The sequence below is a fragment of the Euprymna scolopes genome, chromosome 29 (assembly GCF_053919585.1).
Source record: "Euprymna scolopes isolate OS-2025 chromosome 29, ASM5391958v1, whole genome shotgun sequence".
In the NCBI taxonomy this organism is placed as follows: Eukaryota; Metazoa; Mollusca; class Cephalopoda; order Sepiida; family Sepiolidae; genus Euprymna; species Euprymna scolopes.
The window spans coordinates 48,614,939-48,637,250 of NC_136510.1; the positions used below are offsets into that span (position 1 = coordinate 48,614,939).

At 31.1% G+C, this 22,312-nt stretch overlaps 1 protein-coding gene across 2 annotated transcripts in view; it reads left to right on the top strand.

The window, feature by feature from the left end:
- The window catches only part of LOC145252640 (ras-related protein Rab-7a), an 86,414-nt gene that overhangs the window by 18,649 nt on the left and 45,453 nt on the right, over positions 1-22,312 (top strand). The window contains exon 2 of one of the 2 annotated variants that reach the window (XM_080112375.1): positions 20,897-20,985. In XM_080112375.1, coding sequence (XP_079968501.1) covers positions 20,933-20,985 — 53 coding nt within the window. In that variant the 5' untranslated portion in view covers positions 20,897-20,932. The remainder of the gene's footprint in view (positions 1-20,896; positions 20,986-22,312) is intronic. The other variant, XM_080112376.1, reaches the window with a different exon arrangement.

Below are 22,312 nucleotides of genomic sequence, written 5' to 3' on the forward strand. Positions count from 1 at the left end.
AATAAATGATACTAAAATCCATAGTGAACTGCCATGTATTTTTATCAAATAAGCAGGAAGATTGCAGTATTGCCTCTGATTGAATTAGAAACCTCATGTTATTTTGTGCACCCCATAATGCCATATTGACTTTATATTCCTTTTTTTTTTTCTTTTTTTTTTTTTTTTAAATATTAAGATCACATAATTTGATCGAAGTTTTTTTCTTTTTTTTTTTTTTTTTCTTCATCAAGAAAATCAAATCCTACTAGTTTTTGATAAGGGAGAAAAATTAGTGGCCATAGAATAAAAGCAAGGGCAGATAACTGATATTAGTTTTTTAAGGATAGGTTAGCTTTAATTTTTTTTTTTTTTTTTTTTAAAACACTAAACCTACAAATTAAACAAATTTATTAACATAACATTTTTTATTTTCTGAAGAAAAAATATACAAATTTAAACTTTTTTTTTTTTTTTTTTTTTTTATAGAAGGGTCAGTTTAAAACATTTGAAGAAAATTAAAATGGGTACATTTTGGAAATATGGCCGTGACAATAGGTTATCGCTAAAAAGTGTAAAATTTGGATTTCTTAAATGAAAAACTGATCAATTTTTGAATTTTTTTTTTATATATATACCATCTTCATTCTATTACACAATGATTTTTGCTTTGCTTATCTCCATAAGTGCAATTTTAAACTTGCACCAAAAAATTTTATGGTGTTTTACAGCCCTTGATGATGTGAATATTTTATTGAATTTTATTTTGCCAGTTTTACTTATTTCTTTTTTTCAACTACATGGTTGATTTTCTTTTTCGTTCAATTTAGAAAACGAGGTCTTTTTAAAAGTAGGTTTGACTTTTAAACAAGTGTTTTTGAAAATAAAAAATCTCAGAAATGTTTAACATGTTTTTATTGCTTTTCTATTGTATATTTATATAAGACTAGTAAACCGAGTGATTTGTCTTTCTCTCCTCCTGAACTAGTCTCGTTGGCTCTTGTTGGAAAAATATGCTCTTCTATCTCACTCTCACAGTCTGTTTTTTTAAGGTCAGTAAAAGAAAAGTTGCTTGCAGTAAAGTATTTCAAAATTTCATCACTTCTATTTCTAATCATTATTAGGTGTGAAAAGGTTTCTAGCAGTGTATTGAATGTATAGAAAAGTTTTCTGTAAAGCTGCTAGACCTTTTAGTGTAGAAAAAAAAGTCAGTTTCAACAATTTTTAATATTTTCTTTTTCTAGGTTTGCATGTTTAGTTGAAAGTGTGCAGATGTCAGCATTTTTAAAATCTTACATGCTGTTTAGTGTTCAGCCATAACATGTTTAGTGCCCTGCCTTCTTCATCACAACTGTTGGTGCTGATACTTTAGCCATGAGTGTTATCCCTATGAAACCTAGTGTTATCCAATCTTTTCTTCATCTAAGATCAGTTTTCAAATAGGACAGCTGTTTTTTCATAGATAATAAACATGACAAATTCATATCTGCACTAATTAATTAGGAATGGCATATTTTTATTCAATGAAAGTATTTCCAAGTAAATATTTTACTTGATAAGAAGTCGCATATACACAGTTAAGGGTCCATATGTTTATATATGTATAGGATTCGCTCCTAAACCAATGACCCAATCATTAATTATGTAGTAAATATTCTAGGCAGCATGCTGAATAAGGTGGGCACTTTACTATTTAGACCGCTTCACCAATGTACCCTTACTCCCTTAAATGTACTCCCCCTCCCCTCCAAAAAAAAAAAAAACTAAAATAAGCAGGATACAAAAAAGAAAAAATTGGCTATTGTAGAGTAAGGAAAAATTACTTATCAAATGCAAGAAAATTTCTTTTTAAATATAATTTTCATGTTTATCATGGATTTATGACTTTTACTTAGCTAAGCTTGCATTTCTTTTACATGATCACTAATTTGAGGTGAAATTAATCACAAATTTGAAACTTGAAAGATAGTAAAAAAAAAAAAAAAAAAAAAAGTGAAGAGGGGGGGGTGTAGTGAAATTGTAAGCCTAAGTTCAAGAGTGGTTTCCAATCAGATAAGGGTAAGCTTTTTATTAGTCTGAAATTCAGTTGTGAGATTTAATAAAACAATAAGTTCTAGCTATTTGTAAGTAGCTTGTTTTGTTTGTTTTTTTACATCTTGCAACGAACGTATTTAAACAAGCATTATTAACATGTATTTTCATTTATGTGGATGAAAACAATTCACGCAAGAAAAAGGACAATGCATAAAAGGGTTCAGATCAGTTTTAAACAGTACGTCATTCTTGCAGATGTTTTTTAAATAACAGCATTTCTCAACTGATTTTCAAAATTTTATTTGGTTGAAAAAGCCAACAAGAGTTTACATAAATTTCTAATCCTGCAATTAAACAAGAAAAAAACAAAACTATTTAATATATATCTATACTTGTGAAAATCTATCAAACAAAAGGGATTTAATAAACAAAACTGAGTTACAGCTATCTGTAAGCGACTTGTTTTTATTTCCTACAATAAAAGTATTCATGGACAAGTGTATATATATATATATATATAATTAGAAGAGGGTTAAAGAAGTATATAAAACTCAACATGTGAAGTGGAGCTTAAATATAATAGCAGTTATAGACAAGACGATCATATGTTGGTATACATTTTTTTAATGTAATAAGGAAAACCTCAATTGGAGGTGTTTTTATGCTCTTTATACTAAGGTATTTTGAAGCCTAATGCTTCTCATCAGAAGAGGGACTAAGGAGCTAGGCTGCAAACAGTTCAATGCAACATCTAGCTAGGGGGGTATTAATTTTCTGCTGTGTGTGAGGGGTGAGCAGGGCAATCTGGGGGTATTAAACTAATGTAAGTGAATCCAGTTAGTTGGGGACTTTCGATAAACCAAGAGCTATAAGGGATGGGGGGGGGGGTGAGGAAGCATAAAATAATGGCTGGGTAAATGGGGTAAATTGCATATTCAGTGAGCAGAGGGATTAGATGGATACAGATTGTTCAAGATAAAATAGATAAAAGTTGAGTAGAGAAAGATAAAATGTAGTAGATAGTGTAGTAAATAAGTCCAGTGAAAATATATACTAGCAGGGAGACTCGACGTTGTCCGGGATTGAATGATGATCAGTGAATATTTCACACTCCTATATTTTTATTGCCATTGAAATCGCTTGGGAGGAAGCTTCACATGTCTCTAGGCAGTAACTTTGTCCAAAATGTGTTATTCTACATTGCACTCTAGAGGACCTACTGTTTCTTTGATAAAATCATTTTATATAAACTTCTTTCCAGTTAGCAAAAAAAAAACCATTAAGAAATTTACGTGCAGGATAATTCTACAAATGCAAAATAAACGTAAATTTTCAAGTCTTATAAAATTCTTTGCAGTTAATAAGAAAAATAAATTTACATGCAGAGTTTGAACCTATAGACATGCAAGAAAAAAAAAATGCTATTAACTTACTTACAGTAGAATTTTCACAGCCCGTTGTTCTATCATTGTTGCTAAGCGACAACATGGAAAAAATGGCTTTACTGATAAATGAAAATAATGGTTTTGATTATCGGTAATTATCAGGAATATTCTCAGACAAAACTTAACTAGTATCACTCCCAGACTTATACACTAAAGTTCTTTAAATTTTAAAGAAAATCTGTTTAGCCGTTTCTGAGTCTATAAGGAACACACACACATACACATTTATATAATTGTATGTAATATATATATATATATATATATATATATATATATATATATATATAAGTGTTCTTAAAATATAATTATTCACTGACACGGGTTTTGTTGTCTACGACTCGTCAGTGACTGACTGACTCTAGCGAGATTCGAATAAACAAATATAAGTACAGGTAAAAAGTAAAGACAAGTAAATGTATACCAGCATATTACTGTCTTCTATATAATTGCTATTATATATAATATATATTACAGACTAAAGTATCTGACAGAAGAATTTTTTGTAGTTTTTCTTTCTATAAATATATAAACTCACTCATGCACATTCCATTTTCATTCTATACACCATCATTGCCAGAGTTCCTAATTTCCAAAAATTATATAGATTATAGAAAAATAAAAAGTAGAACTAAATGTTGTGATTTGAACTGTTCAACTTCATTTTGAGACAAAATTGTAGTAAAAATGATTAGACTGGGCTTTGAACTCACAACCTTTGTCTCGAAATATAGCACATTAACTGGTTGACCTACAAAATTAAATGCATAAACTGGACATTTTTCTCCTCTTTCTGTATTACATATATTTTTCTTAAAGATCCATCCATCCAGCACAGCTGTAGCTGAGATTGAACTCGCTACACGAGTTTATAGTGTAATTCAAATCTTGTCAGTAGCTGAATACTTGATGCTTTGCCAGGACTATCAAGGGTATTTTTTTATCATGGCGCCGCCATTAGATGGGGTGCCTTCCATGGCTTAAGAGAGTCCAATCTACCCTTTTAGAGAAGGATAGACTGCGTTAGTTTCTCAATCTGGTATTTTACCTTGCGGTGGTATCTTAAAGATACTGTGTTAAAAGTAACACACTAAAATCGTTATTTTAAAAATGTTGATCTTTTATTGGTGACACTGTGTACAATTGTTTTAGTCTCAGTGTTTGCATATATAATAGTTCATCAATTATAATTTTGCACAACTCTGCTTTATCAGCACATAAATCAATTTGACAAGAGTTTCACAACCCACAAATAAGGACCTTTCTTAACACAGCAGGTATTCATTTTTTCCCCCCAAAAAAACACTAGGCCTAACAGTTATATGCAAGGTGTTGCCAATAACATTTTGAAAATGAGTAACTACTTGAGTGTCTGTTTCTTTTAAATTATCAAGAAAAATATTTATAGGTCTAGTATTACACTATTGAGCTAGAGAGCCTATTTGTTATTACTTTTGTACATAGTTTAATTACATATAAACATGTCCTCCACATACAGTACTGTTTTACTGTATCCCAGCTCATCAGTACAGTTAGATAAGCAACTATCTCAAACCAGAATCAAAACTTGACAGTAAGGATTATAGGCTGAATGTGGCAGACCCTCAATGCCATCCAGCTCTTCAAACTTGTCTTTGGTCTTCCTGGCAGTGTGTGCCTTAGCATTGTCCTGCTGCATCAAAGCGTGCTTTTGGTTGATCAGAGCCAGGTATGTTTGCTTCAACTTTTTGTAGACCTGCTCCAGTTGTTTAAAGTTCAGCACTTATGGCACAATCATTCGCAACCAACTCAAAATACATGGTTTCTTGAAAGTTCCAAACATGGCTTTCTTGCTAAATCGATCTTGTTTTGGAACTGCCGGTGTTTCTTGCCTTTCTTGAACCCATCGCTTGTCTTGATTGCGCTGGACCAGATAGACCCAATTCTCATCTGATGTAACAATACACTTCCAATGGAGTGCTGACAGCAAAGTTCAACTCCTTTGTTGGTTTGTGCTTCTGTGAGTTTGTGTGGATTTTGGCGCAACTTTTTCTGAACAAAATCAAGTTGCTTCAAGTATCAGTGAATTGTGTATTTGCCAATTTCAAGCTCATCAATCAGTTCTAGAGTCCTCAATGAAGGCGCAATGTCCAACCCAGTTTTGAGTCTCCATCATCCATGTCCCGAACGAAGCTTATCTTTAAAACTCATGTCTCCAGAATCAAAATGCTTGTACCACTTTAAGATCACCATATATGTAATTGTTCCTTCAGCAACACAAATCTCTTCTACAACTTTCTTGGTTGAAAGACCCCACTTACAGCAGTAACAGATCAAAGCTAGCAACTTAATTTTATCAATTGCCATCTGGAATAGAAAGATAAAGATCACTATAACACTAAACACAAAAACAATGAAAAATTACATAAAAATTCAATTTTTCGCAAATGTTTACAAACTTTTGGGACATCCTAATAATTATCTAGCTTGTAATAAAAACAGTTATTAATCATGAAAGTATAGAGGGGAAAAATCAATTTTATATATGACTACCAGGAAGATCTGACATTGTTCGAGATTGAAGGAATATTATGCACTTTTTTCACTGCACACAATACTATATTACTTTGTTTTTATTGCCCCTTTTCTTGCTTGGTCCCTAATATTGTCAGAAGCTGAAACATTGGAAAACTGAATTAGTCTATTGTACATAGGGTTTAAATTTCACTCAACTTGGATATACATATTTGAAATTTTATGGGAGTTCTCTTATGCTCCCTTTAAGATGGCGGCACATAGAGAGTAATAGATTTAGGACTACTTTCATTGTCTTCTCTGGAGAATTTTATATCTATAAATTTCAAGATAGGATATATTTTAAGGATGTCTACATTGAAAATAATTTGAGTATTTAAAAAAAGAATTAAAAAAAAAAAATAGGCCAACTTGTATCACAATGTATTTCCCTTTAAACAAAAGGTGTAATTAAAGATTCAGAAATGCTTCCATTATCTTCACTGGTTAATTTTATATAATACATTTTTAGATTTTAGTTAGATTCTCTAACTTTTCTATAGGGAACACAGAGTTGATGGTAGTTTTATAATTTTCCATTATCTAATGAAGTTCTAAAAGAATTAACAAGAATGGATACATCAATGCAATCTGGGCATTTAGTGATAAAAATGACACTTCAAACTTGAGCGTAATAATGATTCTTGGACACATGAATATTTAAGGCTACCCGGTTTTAGTCTATGATAACGGCAAAAATATATGCACATACCTTGTTTGAAGTTGAGATTAGTTTTTAGTTTCTTTTAAACCCTTTTTTCATAGATAGTTGCACAGATTACAAAAGAGATATTTAAAGTCATTTAACTCCGTGTTGTATGTACTTTTAAAGACAACTTATTTTATCATCCTGTCTTTAATAATAGTATCTGTTGACTTGATTTATGACAACATTCATCCTAGGTCACTTAAGCTGACCCCTTTCAATGGATGTACAGCCCTGAATGAGGGTCTTGATTCCATCGGCAAACACTGTAAATATGTGAACCGATAATGAATTCTGCATCCTGCTTTACTATTCTGAACCATGTTTTGAATTGACCATTACATCACTTTTTCCAGACCCAAAGTGGAATCTGATTGATGGTGGCTTCTGATGAATTTGTCTTGATGCCTGAATCCGTGAAGACCTCTTGCGAGAAGGGCTTGCTGAAGAGAGGATATTCAACACCACACACCTATTGTTGCATTAGATATTATTTGTTAAATAGCAAACTTGGCGGATGTAATGCAAACAGTCTGAAAGTCTGCAGCTCCCACTGACTAGGATACTTGTCATAAAGGAAATTGATACAAAAAATATCTTGATAAACTCTGCTTTTCATAGCAAGCACAATTTCTTACCTGGATTATGATCAGTACTGTTGAAATTGTTTTTGAAGGTAATTTCTATAGAAATGTGAAACAGGTATTTTACCATCTAATAATTGCTTTAGCTTAGACTAACAGGCTGGCTAGCATTGCCCAGTTGCAAAATAGGCTTAAATATATTTTACTTCATATATATTTTGTATTTATTATAGACCAAATTTTGTACTGATTATTATTGTACCCAATAGTAATGATTTCAATAGTTAAAAAAAATTATTTTGGTGCCATCAGCTGAAATTGAAACAAAAATATTCAGCATTCCAGCCTTATGCAGTGCTTCAACTTTCATCGTTAACATTTGAGCTATCACCAGATGGATAAAAAAGGCTAAAAATGGAGAGTTTAAGCTAAAAATGTATGTGTATACATGCTCAGAAATTAGTCTATTTACTCTTGCCAAGGTCAACATTTTTTTTTTTTTTCAATTTTTATCCCTTAGCTATTTCCTCAGGCTAAAACCCAAATCAAAAGTATTCAAGGTCCAAATATTTAGTCTACAGAGTTGAAACTTGATATATATCAAGTTTCAAGTCTGTAAGCCAAACATTGAGTTGTGTATAAAACAGATCTGTTTGTTAGAATGTTTTTTATCTTAAATTCTACGCAATTATGTATAATGAAACTATGGATAAATAGAATTAAGTGTAATGGTTAAATAAGACCAATCATCTAAAAAGAAACCATAAAAAATGAATAATTAATGCTTGTTTATCAAAGGCATATGCAAATTAGTTAAACTTCATGAAGTCACTTGCATGTCCATAACTGAGTATATATTAAGTAGTTTATTTTATTAATTTTTAAATAGAAAAAGTAGGCTTTTAATATCAATGTCAGAGCGAGAAGAAAGAAAAAGAAAACCCTCAACTTTATAGGTATATAGCTTGCTTAATAACTAGTCATGTAATTTGTAAGGATGAATTTTAGATAGTGACATGGTGAAATTCTATGTCACACATGTTCTCTCCTGTTACAGTGTCCTTAAAAAGACAAGCCATGTCAACAATTTTTATATTATGGTTACAGAGCAAAAAGAGGGGGCTCAGTTTTTTATTTTTATTGCAAAATTTTAATTTAAAACTACAGCATAATCAAAACCTAAAAGTCTGTTTCTGTATAGTCAAAAATTTGATTTTTAAAACCTCAAATAAACGTAAAACTTTTCATAATGACAGAAACAGATTTTTTTTTTATGAAAGATCTATTCATAATGACAAACAGATTTTTAAGTTTAGATGATGTATGGTTTTAAATTCAAAGTTTTTAATTATTAAAAAAAAATCAATTTTGTAAGATTTACTGTTTAGGCTATACCTTTTTGCATTACTAAAAATTTTTTAATATACAAAGAAACTGTAATTTGGAGAATGATTCAAATTTCATGAAAATTGGAAATATTTCAAATCACTAAAGCTATGACACTATTGGTGTCATGAATGCATGCAGCGAGGTGCATATTGCGGTGAGAGGGGGGGGGGTTGACCGGACGGGATAGAGGAGGAGGGGGTGTTGATGTCTGATTGGGACAAAACAGAAATGTCTATGGGATTTTGTCAGAAAGAGAAAAAAATTGTTTTTATCTCATTGTCGTTATATATCTGTTAACATGAAAAGTTGTTTTTAAAACCTCTGAGAGGTATGAAAAGATCCAGAGATTCTTGGCTGATTAAGACTGACAACTTAGAATGGGGGTCAAGGAGAGAGTCGCCGCCGGACGTTGTTCGACCTGGAGTGACTAATCACTCCTAATTTGATAAGTAAAAACCTCAGTGCAGGTGGGGGTTGAGGTTTGGTAGAAATGAGCTCTAAGAGAAAGAAAGGGTGTTTGTAACCACTCTCTGAAGGAGAGATGGGGAAAGGGGTTGGATTTAGAAAAAGGAATTCTAAAAAGAGTAGTCGTAGCCAGCAAACTGAACAGCTTGGCTGGTCAAGCGCTCCCGATTTGGGAGCCCTCAGGGCCTGATATTATGATGTTAACTAGCCTGTATTAATGGGAAATCTGTGATTTTACTGGTCTGGTCTTACATCGTTTCACTGCTATAGTCAGTCACCTCAATTTAGACAGTACCTGTCATGAAATAATGAAATTAATAGTTTGTTATTGCTATAAACCAGAGTTCTGTTTGTAGTGAGGTCTCTTCATTTTGCAGCAAGCCGCAAGGACCAGCGGAGTGATTGATGTACCCGGAGACTACCTACACAAGGTAGGAGACGATTCGATCGAGATGCAAAGCGCCCCACCATGAAAACACAGTGGGTGAAGACGATCAACAGGCCAACTTGTGACGGGACAATGTACGATCGAAAGAACACCTGTCATATTGGGTGGAATCAGACGAGGTTAAGGACACCCGGTGTGGTTGGTGCGGTATCGGTCCCGTTATAAAGCTTTCAACTTTATCTTACTTGTTAAAGACAACTTGAAACCCTTTGTTAAGCTTACCCTATTGATAAATAGCCATTTTGTTTAAGATGGAACTGTTTATATACATAGATGTACAGTATCGCATTCATCAAATTTGAAAACTTGAATATTGAAAAAAAATAAATCACTGTTTACTAAAAATAGTAACCCCCTGACTTGGAAAGAGGCTGAAAAAAATAACAGGGAAAAAGAAGAGCTTAAATTTTATTTTCATTTAAATTTTATCAAAATAATCCTAAAAATAAACGATATTAAAAGTGAAGAGAATTCAGTATATTTATTTTCTCACTCTAAACCATGTTGGTTATCTCCTTTTGATGTATATACAAAAAAAAAAACATCTGTTAATGTTGATATCGTTACCAGATTTCTTGTCACTTACGGATATTTTTATACCAATAAGGTTTTATGAGCAACCATTTTAATTGATATCTTTTTCTCTTAAAAATTAAAATAAATCAATTTTTTTGTCTTTTAGATAAATTTAGAGAAATCTATATACGAAGAACGTCTCAGTCTGTTTGTACATGTATAGAAGAAAAAAAAAAACTATTTTTATGAAATAAACAGGTTTTAGATTGTCTCCCTTTTGCCTGGTGTAATTTTCTACCAACTCTCACATTATCTTTAACCTTATATTGCATTATCATATAAATACCCTACACTTTTTACACTATACACAATGCTTCAAACAAACTTCAGTTTTATTTTACCAAAAAGTACTTTATTTTCTTGCACAAATAATTTGAGGTAGAACATATGGATTTTATTAACTAAAAAAGACTATCTGTTTTTGATACTCTTTAAACAACAAAAGCAATCCAAATTATCTTTAAATTGAAGATGAAGTCATGTCTATCTAAAGTTCTGCTTTAAATTGTGTAGCAAAAGAGAAAAACTACAGAAATTTAGCTTTCTCAGTTTTGCACAGAGACTGGGCTGTTCATATCAATCAAGGATATATTTTCGACAATTGTACAGTCTGGTCTATTTTGAAGCTAACTGATCTTTCATCTGTCAAGTTGAAGTATGATTCTAGAGTTCTAAGGTTTAGTCTTCCAGGTTTTACCTTTTCACACTTTGAGAAAGGGTTAGTTTATTGCTAATTGTCTGGAGTCCTACTGGGGAATGCAAACAGTGCAGGGGGGGGGGGTCAAAATTTTTTGTGGGCCGTAGTGCATACACTTTTTGTGCACAGGAGTTTCAACCCCACCCCCTTCCAAACTAGTCCCATCTTTTGACATGAGAAGGAGGTAAATAGCTTTATACATTCAGAAGTAAATTACCCTGTCTAACTTGGATTTTAAAACATTTTTTTAAAATGTTTACTTGTATAACGTTTTACATCAATATCATCTATTACCTTTTTTGATATCATCAGACAAGTTTGTTTTTTTTGTCATTGTTTGCTTGAGAACATCAGATTTTTTTTTTTTTTTTTCTACACAAATAGTAAAAAAGTTTTTGGTCCTCTGACAAAGGAGGGATTGAACCCAATAATTCACTCCTGATTTTTCATTTTTCATAACAATCACTCCTTGAATTTTTTGAATGCCAAAACAGATTTTTCTGAAATAACTTTAGTTGCCTCCCCCGGGGTGGGGTCATTATAGGGGCAGAATTGCCTCCAAATCATTCATCTGTTCATTTGTTCGCACTTTTCTCAATAACCACACCTTAGATTTTTATAAATTTTGCACAAACATGAGTCATAGTGAAAGTAAAATTTTTTTCCCCCTCATGGAGGGGACCTTGCATGCTTGGTTGCCTTTTTTTTTTTTTTCTACAACTAGCTGTACCCACCCAGCGTTTACTCTGGAATAGAATGAATTCATTTCGGTTGACTCTTACATTTAAAATTTTTTTTAAATCTATACAGACTAAAAAATTTTTGGTTATAAAGGAAACAACTCTTAATATACAATTAAAAAGTAAATTTCACATGCTGAATTTTATTTTCCAGTAATTAGTTTTAAAATATCATTGTTTGGACCAGATAGTTTTGAAAATAAATTATAGTGGAGTAATTATATTGCCAATAACATGGTATTACAATAACAAATAAAAAAAAAATTGGCTTGTCAGAAGCAGTTGGGTTTGTCAACTTAAATGCTATTCAGGACTTTAAAAATCCAATAAGATAATTTAATGTTTGATTTTTATCAATGTCACAGCTGTTAGGATAGTATCTTTCTTAGAAACTCAAATGTATATCCGTTTTTGTGTTTATCTGCCGCTAATTTTGTTTTTACCTTAACACTCTGCTGGTTAGTAATGCTAAGAAGTTAATTTTTACTTAAATCAGCTTCCAGAGAATTTTTTTTTTTTTTTTTTTTGTGCAAATTTATAAAAGAAAAGAAAAAGCTATCAATATTCAATTGAATATTCCATGAGACTTAAACATTATTTCAGACCTTCTACAAGTATAAAAAGAATTGAAAAACGTTGGTATAGTTCCCTCGCCTAATGAATTACTAAAAAACTATCTTACTAAGTTCTTTCTCTTTTTGGCATTAAAGGTTAGTATGTGTTAGCAGTCTTTATGCACATTGTATTAGGTTACATTGTACTAATAATGAAGTAATCCCGGACCGAAAATCTTAATATCACCTTTTATTCATCTCAAGCTACCTCCTGAACAATATTAAGACAACTGATATTTATTTTGTAGTTCAATCTTAACAGTAACATTTGTAAATGTCATTCAACAAGTTTGCTCTACACATTCTTAGGTGCTTCTGAGTTGGAGTTTCACTTCTATCTTCAATGCCAGGAAGGAATCTATGTAATAATAGGATAGCGTGTGTGTTATTTTGTGTATAAGGCTTACATCTGGGTGACTGTCATTTAATTGTTATGGACTTTCATTTCTTGTAATAAATAATTTTGCCAAGAATTCATAAGTTTTGGTTTCGGTTTCGATTATAGCTGAAGAAATTCCAGTTATGTACATACACTTATTTTTTCATAAGTTTTGGTTTTGGTTTCAGTTCAAACTGATACACCCCAGTCATACGGATATATTTTATTTTTGAAATCGCAACTTTATAATATATAAAAATCGATAGAATATTAACTCTATATACAAACTCTGCAAGAATTAATATAACATATTAAAGTGGACTTTAGGACTGAGCTATGTCAAGCATCCCTGTTCGCTTAGATAAATACTTTTGCAGTTTTAACAAAAGAGCTACAATGATATCAGAGCATCTCCATTTATGCTGAGCATCTACAGAATGCCAACATCAATATATTACATATGAGTTTCCCTGTGGAATATCCACAGGTCCTGCTAGTATATGTATCTTTTCTGATACATTTTGTGTGTGTGTGTTCATGCGTAACTTATTCTGAAATAACATTCTTCAAACCTCAAATTGTAAACTGATTGATAGATTAGCAAATTTATGCTTCATCCAGTCGTATATTTTTGTTAACCTGTAAGGATGGTATCATGGTGGACATACTACACTGACCGCCGGAGGAGGAGGTAATGACTGAGTGAATATTACCATTCAAAATGCTCCTCCCCCTCTTCAACGATAATCATGGAAAAATTATAGCATGAGTATACAAATATATACAATGTTGCCCTTCCCCCCAAAAAGAGGAGGTATTACCTGGAAGAATCACCCTATAAAAGGAAAATGTAATGCCTCTGAGTATATTATGACAACAGAACGGATTCTGTCTCCCTTCCTCAATAGAATGTTCCCTTACTTCAAAGGAAGAGTTAATTCACCAGAGGACAGTCTTAATAACAGAACTGATACATTACCTACTCCTCATAAAAAGATAATACAATAAGTTAAATACCCCCCCCCCTTAAAAATGCTTAGTCATAAAGCATTTTTTATGGTTTCTTCACCTTTGGACTGTGTCTCTGTTGAGCTTCCTAGTGACATCAGATGCTTTTCTATTGACAAAAATTTGTGTGTGATATAGATATATATATATACAAGGTTAAAAACTAGCCAACAATAAATGTTAGATGGAATAAATTTTGACCCAGAAAACAGCAATCCTTTCCTCTTTGTCAAAAATATGAGGACTAATAGAATAAGGGAAGCAAGAGTTGCAAAGCTGCTAAAATCAAACCTTTCTACTTTCCTTAAATTATAATGTGGGGTCAAGTTAGTAAGAAACCCTTAAGACTTTAATCATAAACCAATGTCCAATCATATTTTCGCCATTCTTGTGTATGATATTAAGATATTGTCATATTGAATTAAATAAGCCCAATCTGCTTTGGTGTTAATATAGTTGAGATTTTTTTTTAATTGCTGTTTTATGCCTGGTCAAGCTGACGGACATAAATAATAAAACCCTCAAATTAATTTTTGTGGAATTTTAAATAAAAAAACTCATCAGTAAGTAGCATGTTCAATTTTATCCGAGCTTTTAGAGTGAATCGTGCAAAGAAATCATTTTTTCTTCATAGCTGGGATCTACTTTGGTATGAAATGATGACCACAAATGCCATAGAATATTTTAAATGTTAATTTATTAACACTAAAATCACTGGTTGGTTGATTTCATCATTGTGTGTGTGTGTGTCGTAATTATAAAGAGTAGAGGATTCGGTTGTACAACTTCACTTTTTTTTTTTTTTTTGGTCTGTGTACGTGTCTATATTACTATTCTTTACTCAATGCCATACATTTTTGACAATTTATTTTTATTTTTTCGTTTATGAATCACTTTTTAATCATGTGATGCACAGTTTAATCTTTTATGCTATATTTTGTGAATGAAAGTTTTAGGTCAATCTAATTGTTAACGTTGGTTTTAAAAGGATTAATTTGAATGGCTGATGTAGAGATAGTCTATGGAAAAACATGAATAGGAACAATAAGGGATATTGGGAATATACAACTATGATTCTCATCTTGAATGTTCTTGCATTTCAGCTGATCTAACCTCCATGTGTGTCTTGTCGAACTTGAATTTATATGGAACTTCCGTTGGTCATCTTAAGAATAGAAGACACTCATAGTAAATGTCAAGGATTTGTGCAGGAAATCGAGTCTATTAAAGAAAAGGAAATAATTTTAATTGAATAATATAAATGTTTATATTAGATGCTATCGTGATAAAGGGGTGTTCGATATTATTGATAGAGCATTAATGTAAGACACATTGAAATGATGAGAAATAAAATTTACATTGTTTATTCATTAAATGTTTAAACAAGGAATAAAAATGTATGCAATCCTTGAAAATAAAAGTTGCAAGAATAAACCTAAAATTCTGAAACTTTCCTACCTCCCAAACACAAGACTTTAATATTCATTTAATTATGGAGGTGGAAAAGTTTTAGAATTTGGAGTTTATTCTTGCAAATTTTAAGCTGTTTCCAAGCATACTTATATATTTTTATTCCTTGTTTGCACAAATGTTTTTCATTTAAATTTGATATATAATTACCTTAAACATGTATTAAAAATACATTAAATAGAAGCACACTTGCATATAAATCTATAAAATAAATAAGCACTTGAAATGGAAAATGGATAACTACATAGACGTAGACATGTCCGTATACACGTATCTACTCAAAGTAAGCTCAGAAATTGATGTGCATATAAATATGCATGATACACAAGCCATGATATAAACCCATGTGTATATAATATATATATATATATATATATATATATATATATATATATATATATATATACTAGCAAAAATACCCATCGTTGACTGGGTTCAGAAACAGCCTACAGAAAATGGACTCTGATTTACGAAAGTATAATAGATTATGAAAAGGAAGGGTTGTGAATTTGGGGGTATCAAAACCAAAGTAAAATATGATGAAAGTAAAAATAAAATAGATAAACCCTATAATTTATTATACCATACCTGCTCACACTGAAACGCTTATCACAATATTTTGTGGATCTATATTAAAAAAACTTGTTAAACTTTGACATATTTCCATTTTATGAAGGTCAGGTGCAAACGAACACACTATAATTTTATTATACCATATTTCTTCAAACTGAAACATAATTATCAAAGTATACAGAAGTTATGATTGATGCATGCATTTTGTGATGATTTTTCAAAAAGATGCACATGAAAAAGGCTGGAAGTTACATCATTCGAATCGCTGCGAATATAAGACTCAAGATGAAAATTGTAGTTTGAATAATCCGAAAATAAAACATTTTTTAGATATCAGCAACAGAACTGGTGATATGTATTCTTGTTGAAGTTCAAGTTGTTTTAAGTAATTTTTTTTTTTTTTTTTTTTTTTTTTTTTTTAAATCAAATTGAGCTTTAAATTAATTTAGAAATTATAACCAATAATTGTTAAATAAAAATAAATATTTTATTTTAATTTTTATGGAGAATTATTTCATTTACTCTGTATTGATGCTTTTCGGATTTGGCGACCTATATAGAATTTCCGACTGAAGCATTTATTCAATCCACGGGAGAGAGATTATTTCCATTCCGCCAGACATCGCTGAGTAGAAGTGTAAATTTCATGTTATTCTCAGTTATTATTGCCTGTAGTAAGGATTGAACCCCAGAAAATTATCACTTAGAACTAGTTGTTAAACAATGCGACACGCCCTCGTTAACAATTCTAATTTTGTAAACACTAGCAAAAGTACCCGTCGTTGACTGGGTTCAAAAACAGCCTACAGAAAATGGACTCTGATTTATGAAAGTATGATAGGTTATGAAAAGGAAGGGTTGTAAAGAGATAGATTCGAATTTGGGGGTATCAAAACCAAAGCAAAATATGATGAAAGTAAAAATAAAATAGATAAACCCCATAATTTATTATACCATACCTGTTCACATTGAAACACTTATCACAATATTCTGTGGATCTATATTAAAAAAAACTTGTTAAACTTTGTGACATATTTCCATTTTATGAAGATCAGGTGCGAACGAACACACCATAATTTTTTTATACCATATTTCTTCAAACTGAAACAGAATTATCAAAGTATACTTACGCAGATAGATATGAAAAGTCTTTATTAAAGTTTGTGCCTATTTCCATTCTATGGAGGCCATGCGCAAACGCAGACCCCACAATTTTATTATACCATCCCTATTTAAGTTAAAACCTACTTATCAAAGTATTATGTACATCTATATCAAAAACACTTGTAAACGTTTTTTTTTAATTTTAAAATTTTTTATTTCCATACTTTGTGGACCAGGCGCGAACGCAGACCCCACAATTTTAATGAACCACCGTTCTGCCAGATCAAACATACCCATTCCTGTGTCTCGATACATCTATCATTATATGTAATCAGTTTTTTAAAATAGTCAACCATATAGGAGCCTATTTGTGACCACACACACACACACACACACACACACACACACACACACACACACACACACACACACACACATTCAGCTTTATATTATAGATATATGCACATGTGACACAGTCAGCCATCCACATGTAATTTTTACACTGGCATTCTTATATATGCACATTCCTACATACATACAACCAAAATGAATACATGAAGATGCAAGTGCAACACCATTATCTATTATTTATATTTTAATTATGCATATTTACTTTCATTTTTACATCTAATATATAGAATTATATATAACTAGCATGAGTACCTGGCGTTGCCTGGGTTGGCATGAAGTTCTGTTTTTGGAACACACCTGTTTTACTAAGGATATTAATCCTTTTCATCATGTGTAGAATCACTGCCCCCATAGCAATTTAAAAAATAAAAGAATGGATAAAAACCTGTAAATGTAATCAACCAAAGAAAAGTATGTGATACCCTCTCTACCAGATATTTCAGCAGAAGGGATACAAAGAGAAGCTATGCTCCGGATATTGAGCACTTCTTGTTGCCCATATGCTGCCCCCCCCCCCCCAATAAATGAATCAAAACAACTTTTGTTTTAATACAAATTAGCAGCGAGCACCCGAGTGACTGCAAAAAAAAATTTTTTTTTTTAATTAGCTGCGTAGGTAGGCTCAAATCTGAAATGCAAAAGAAGAGAAAAGGTAATTTGTAAATGATTTTGTCAACTGTACCATGACAACTTATGATGTTATAAGACTCCGAAAAAATATTTATAAATATGAACATGTGTGACTTGCAAAAAGTTTAAGAACAAAATGGAATTCCTTGCACTTTTTTTTTTTTTTTTTTTTTTTTTTTGTAAATAAAGGAAATTTGCAATTTGTTTGAGGGGGGAGGGTTCTAAAAGTGTGACGTAAGTTTCAATTCCTGGAACTGTCAAAGATTCTGTATAACGGTTTCAAGAATAAAACAAACAAATGAAATCCTTTCAGTTTATTCGTATGTTTTTTTTTTTTGTTTTGTTTTTTTTGTTGTTTTTTTTTTTAAATATTTAAAAAAAAGAAAAACATTTTTCCGTCTACACAGGATTTTTTCATGCTAGAAACTTAGATTACCAAATTATTTTATTTGGTGAAGGGTTTTTGTTTTTTTTCTTCAAAGTTTCCAGGGGAAATAACTCTAGACCCATTTCTAAAAAAAAATCAAATTATCAATATAATTTAAAATTGACTAAATAACAATCTTAAATAGAATACTTAAAACAATTCTCACTAGAAGCAGTAACTACTAACATACAGCTATTTAGTAAAATCGCTTTTCCTTAATGTAATAGGCAAATGAGGTTACCTCTTAATCATATTTTGCAAGAATCATACTATATATAGAAATAAATGAAATAGTAAAATTTTTCTTTTTGTATCTTTAATCAAACTGTGACCAGACACAGAAAAACGAATTTTATATATAAGCTTATGGTGAAATACTGTAGTGCCCACATTTGTCATAAAAATTTTTACAATTTGAAGCCATGTCGCACCATAGAAGCATGTAAATAAATTTGTTCCATGCTAGTTTCATTTTCCAAAATGCAAACCTTCAATTAAGCTGATTCCATGGCCAATACACGTTTTAAAAATGCTGAAACATTTTAATACTGTCAATTCCATAATTAAAAAAAAATATTTTTTAATAGAAGTTGAAAAAAAGTATGCCTTGCCATTGTTTAGGGGTTCCAAGCTGTGTATGCCATAAAGGAATGTTTTTTTTTGTTTTGTCTAACTATAAAACACATCATACTATGCTTAATGATTTACAGAAAATGTGAAGTTCTATTTATTTGAACTTGAGGATGTTCTGGATCACACCTGCAAATCTTTATCCAATCATGAAATAAGTGTCCTTAAATTGCTTTTATATCCTATGAAAATTTTGATATTTTAAAATCACTTTATTTCTTCCCTAATATAACATGTTTTGGCCAACTCTGGAATTATTCAAAGACAGACATAATCCCCGTTACAAAAATAATTTACAAAATGTGTACAGTTGAAAAAGATTTAAAAATTAATTTAAATTTGACTTTCTTTTTCTAAAGCAACTTAACATTTGCACTTTATTGAAACGTATCCGATATGGCTGGTTCTACCAAATCACACTGGAGATATTGGCTTCCTGATCTAAAATGCATGAAACGTTGGTTTTCTTTCTCCTTTTGTAAAACTCAATCATGTCCTGCAAAGTTAAAAACAAAAACAATTTTTCCCTACAAAACAACCAAACTAAATACCATTAATAAATATTTAAAGATATAAACAAATTGAAGCATGAAATCTTTTACCAAAATTACTGGATTTAACCTGAAAACAAAACCATCAAACCAATATCTGGAATAAATCTACTCCGGAGATACATATGCTGAAAAATATTGAATGCGTAATTGATATAACCAGAATATACTATGCAATGTTCAAATGCTTGCAGACCTATTCTGATATTTTTGGTGACTTTTCAGTTGTCTTGATACTCCCCCCCCCCTCCATCTCGGATGTGACTGTTCAGTAGGTTTCGTTTTACATAAACACGAGTCATGTGACCCACTAGCAGCCATTGGATCCAATAAGTCAACATTGCCATGTTTGAATATTTTGTCATTTAATGGTGTATGATTTATATCAAAGCTATATACAGTTCAATTTTTCTCTCCTTTTTTTTTTTGTTCTGCACTTATTCATTTACTTGCCCAATTCTTTGATCTCCACTCCTCCTTTTGTGACCGGATTTTTGACCTAACTGTTGGAGTGGTAACAAGACTGACTTCCTCTTTTTACTGCAGTGTTCATTTTATTTTTTACATCTCTGCTCTTTCTGGTTATTTTTCGTCTACATTGCTTTGTCTGGTTTAAGCAACATGCCCACTGGTGTTATTATAGGCCTTTTTCTCTTCATAGGTCTGCTTTCTTAAAATTAAAATTAAAAAAAAAAAATTGTAAAGTTGAAATGAATCACAAGTCTATATCATGTTGTTCTAATGTCTTTTTCTTTGTTGCAATTTGATTTGCATACAATCTGAAAACTAGCAGAGAAAGTCTTTAAACCTAGTTTAAAACACATCTAGATGAAATATTTTAGTAATGCAAAACTTGATTAATACTAAAGACTATTGTAATCAGTTTGGAAAATGTATGAACCCTTGACCTTCTCACTATTGATAAAAAATGTCAATTTGTGTTAAATTAATATACCATGAATTGTTTATCTTGCTTCAGCATTAAATCCTCTAGAAAGTGTTAAGCCCTACAAAAGACAAAACTAAGCCATAGAAACATTCAATTTTGAAATTGAAACAAAGAAAATATAGGTGATAAAGTTAAAGATGTCAGATCTAAAATCATCAACTTTAAAATATGTAAGGATGATATCTTGTCGTAGCTTAAATCCATTATATCTTCATGTCTATAATTAATAGATTTTTGAATTTAATATGGAAAATAAAGTATTTGTTCAAGAAAAAAAAATTAACTTTTGGTTTGTCCTAAAGTCAGGGTCCAGTATTTAGATAGTGAAAATCTATTAATGCCATGACTGCTGTTAGTCTAATTATTTTTCTTCTCTATAAATAATCCTTAGTATGATGACTAATAACTGATATGGATTTTTTAAAGACTGCATGGAACGTGAAAGTGTTCATGAATAAACAAATTTGATTTTACAAAAAAAAAGTTTTAATGTATCAAAATGTAAAACTTTTTTTTTTTTTTTTTTTTTTTCCCCAGATAGATCCATCTTGAGTCGTAGACACAGCAGCAAAGATGGCATCACGAAAAAAGGTGCTACTTAAAGTAATTATTCTTGGAGACAGTGGGTGAGTCTTTCTTTTAATTTTTAAACTAATATTTTGAGTACCATTTTGTGTATTTGTGTACATACTTCTGATTTTAAAATGTTAACTTTTTCAAAAGAAAAATACAAAATGATATCACAGTGATGTAATGTGCAAACTTTTAAAATACTCAATCTTGCACAGTACCCCTAAAAAATATATTTGGGTCCAATTTGTTTGGGGTTCTTGGTGTATGATTTTAATCAGTGTAGGCTACCATATTAAACAATAGCTGAGGTATTAGTAGCTTCAAAGATTTTTTTTTTTTTTTTTGTCTGGCTATTGTCCAGGGTGATATTTAATCCATTGTTGTTGCCAGACATTGGACTAAAAAAATAAAATAACCCTTGATTTTAACTGTAAGGTAATTTTATTTTAGTTCTAAATTTAGATAATTAAACATTTAAAACAAAACAAAAATTTGAATAAAAATAAACCTTAACATGCAAGATTAATTAAATACAATTTTAATTCAAATCTTAAAAGAATATCTATAATAGTAATTGTCCTGATGTGTGTTGCACCCTGGCTGATTTGAACCGGTTTTCTTTAAAGGAGAAAGTTTCTAGTCGTTCCTAGTTGTGTCTGAGTCTCAATCGGACAAGATGATTTTGATGACTATAGATTTTACTAAGTCTGGCCATCCTCCCATATACAGCACCTGGTATTCCTAAATGGTCACCCATCTGGTATTAACTATGCTCTGATGCTGTTTAACATCAGAAAAAACAAACTTTCAACTTCATTGTTGTATATTATCAGCGACATTTCTACTACATTGTACATATAGTAGATATTAGCATGTCTGATTACCTTCAAGCATTCAAGTTAACGCCTGTTCAATAATAAAAACTATATAACAGTGATAAAAAAAGATGCTGATTCAATAGCACTATTTAAAAGAATTTTCTCTTGGGTTGAGTACACCGTTTGTAATGCCACGGGTACTTGTGGACAATTTTAGTATGAATTTTGGGAGCCATGAACTTATGTTTTTATTCTTATCAATGTATTACTACTAATATATATGTATACATATTAGCAGGGTGACCAGACATTGCCCAGGATTGAATCAACGAAGGTTTCACACTCCAATATCGTTATTGAAATTACTCACTTTTCAATCAGATCAATTGATGGCCTGCTCTAGTTGGGGTTCCATCGCGGTGCACCAAGAGAAAACTTCACATGATCCTCGCAGTGACTATGTTCACAGTATATTGTAGTCTATATTGTACTGTAGAGAACCTACTGTTGATTTTATAAAATTATTTTTTATATATAATGGTTGGAATTAAAGTTACAAATG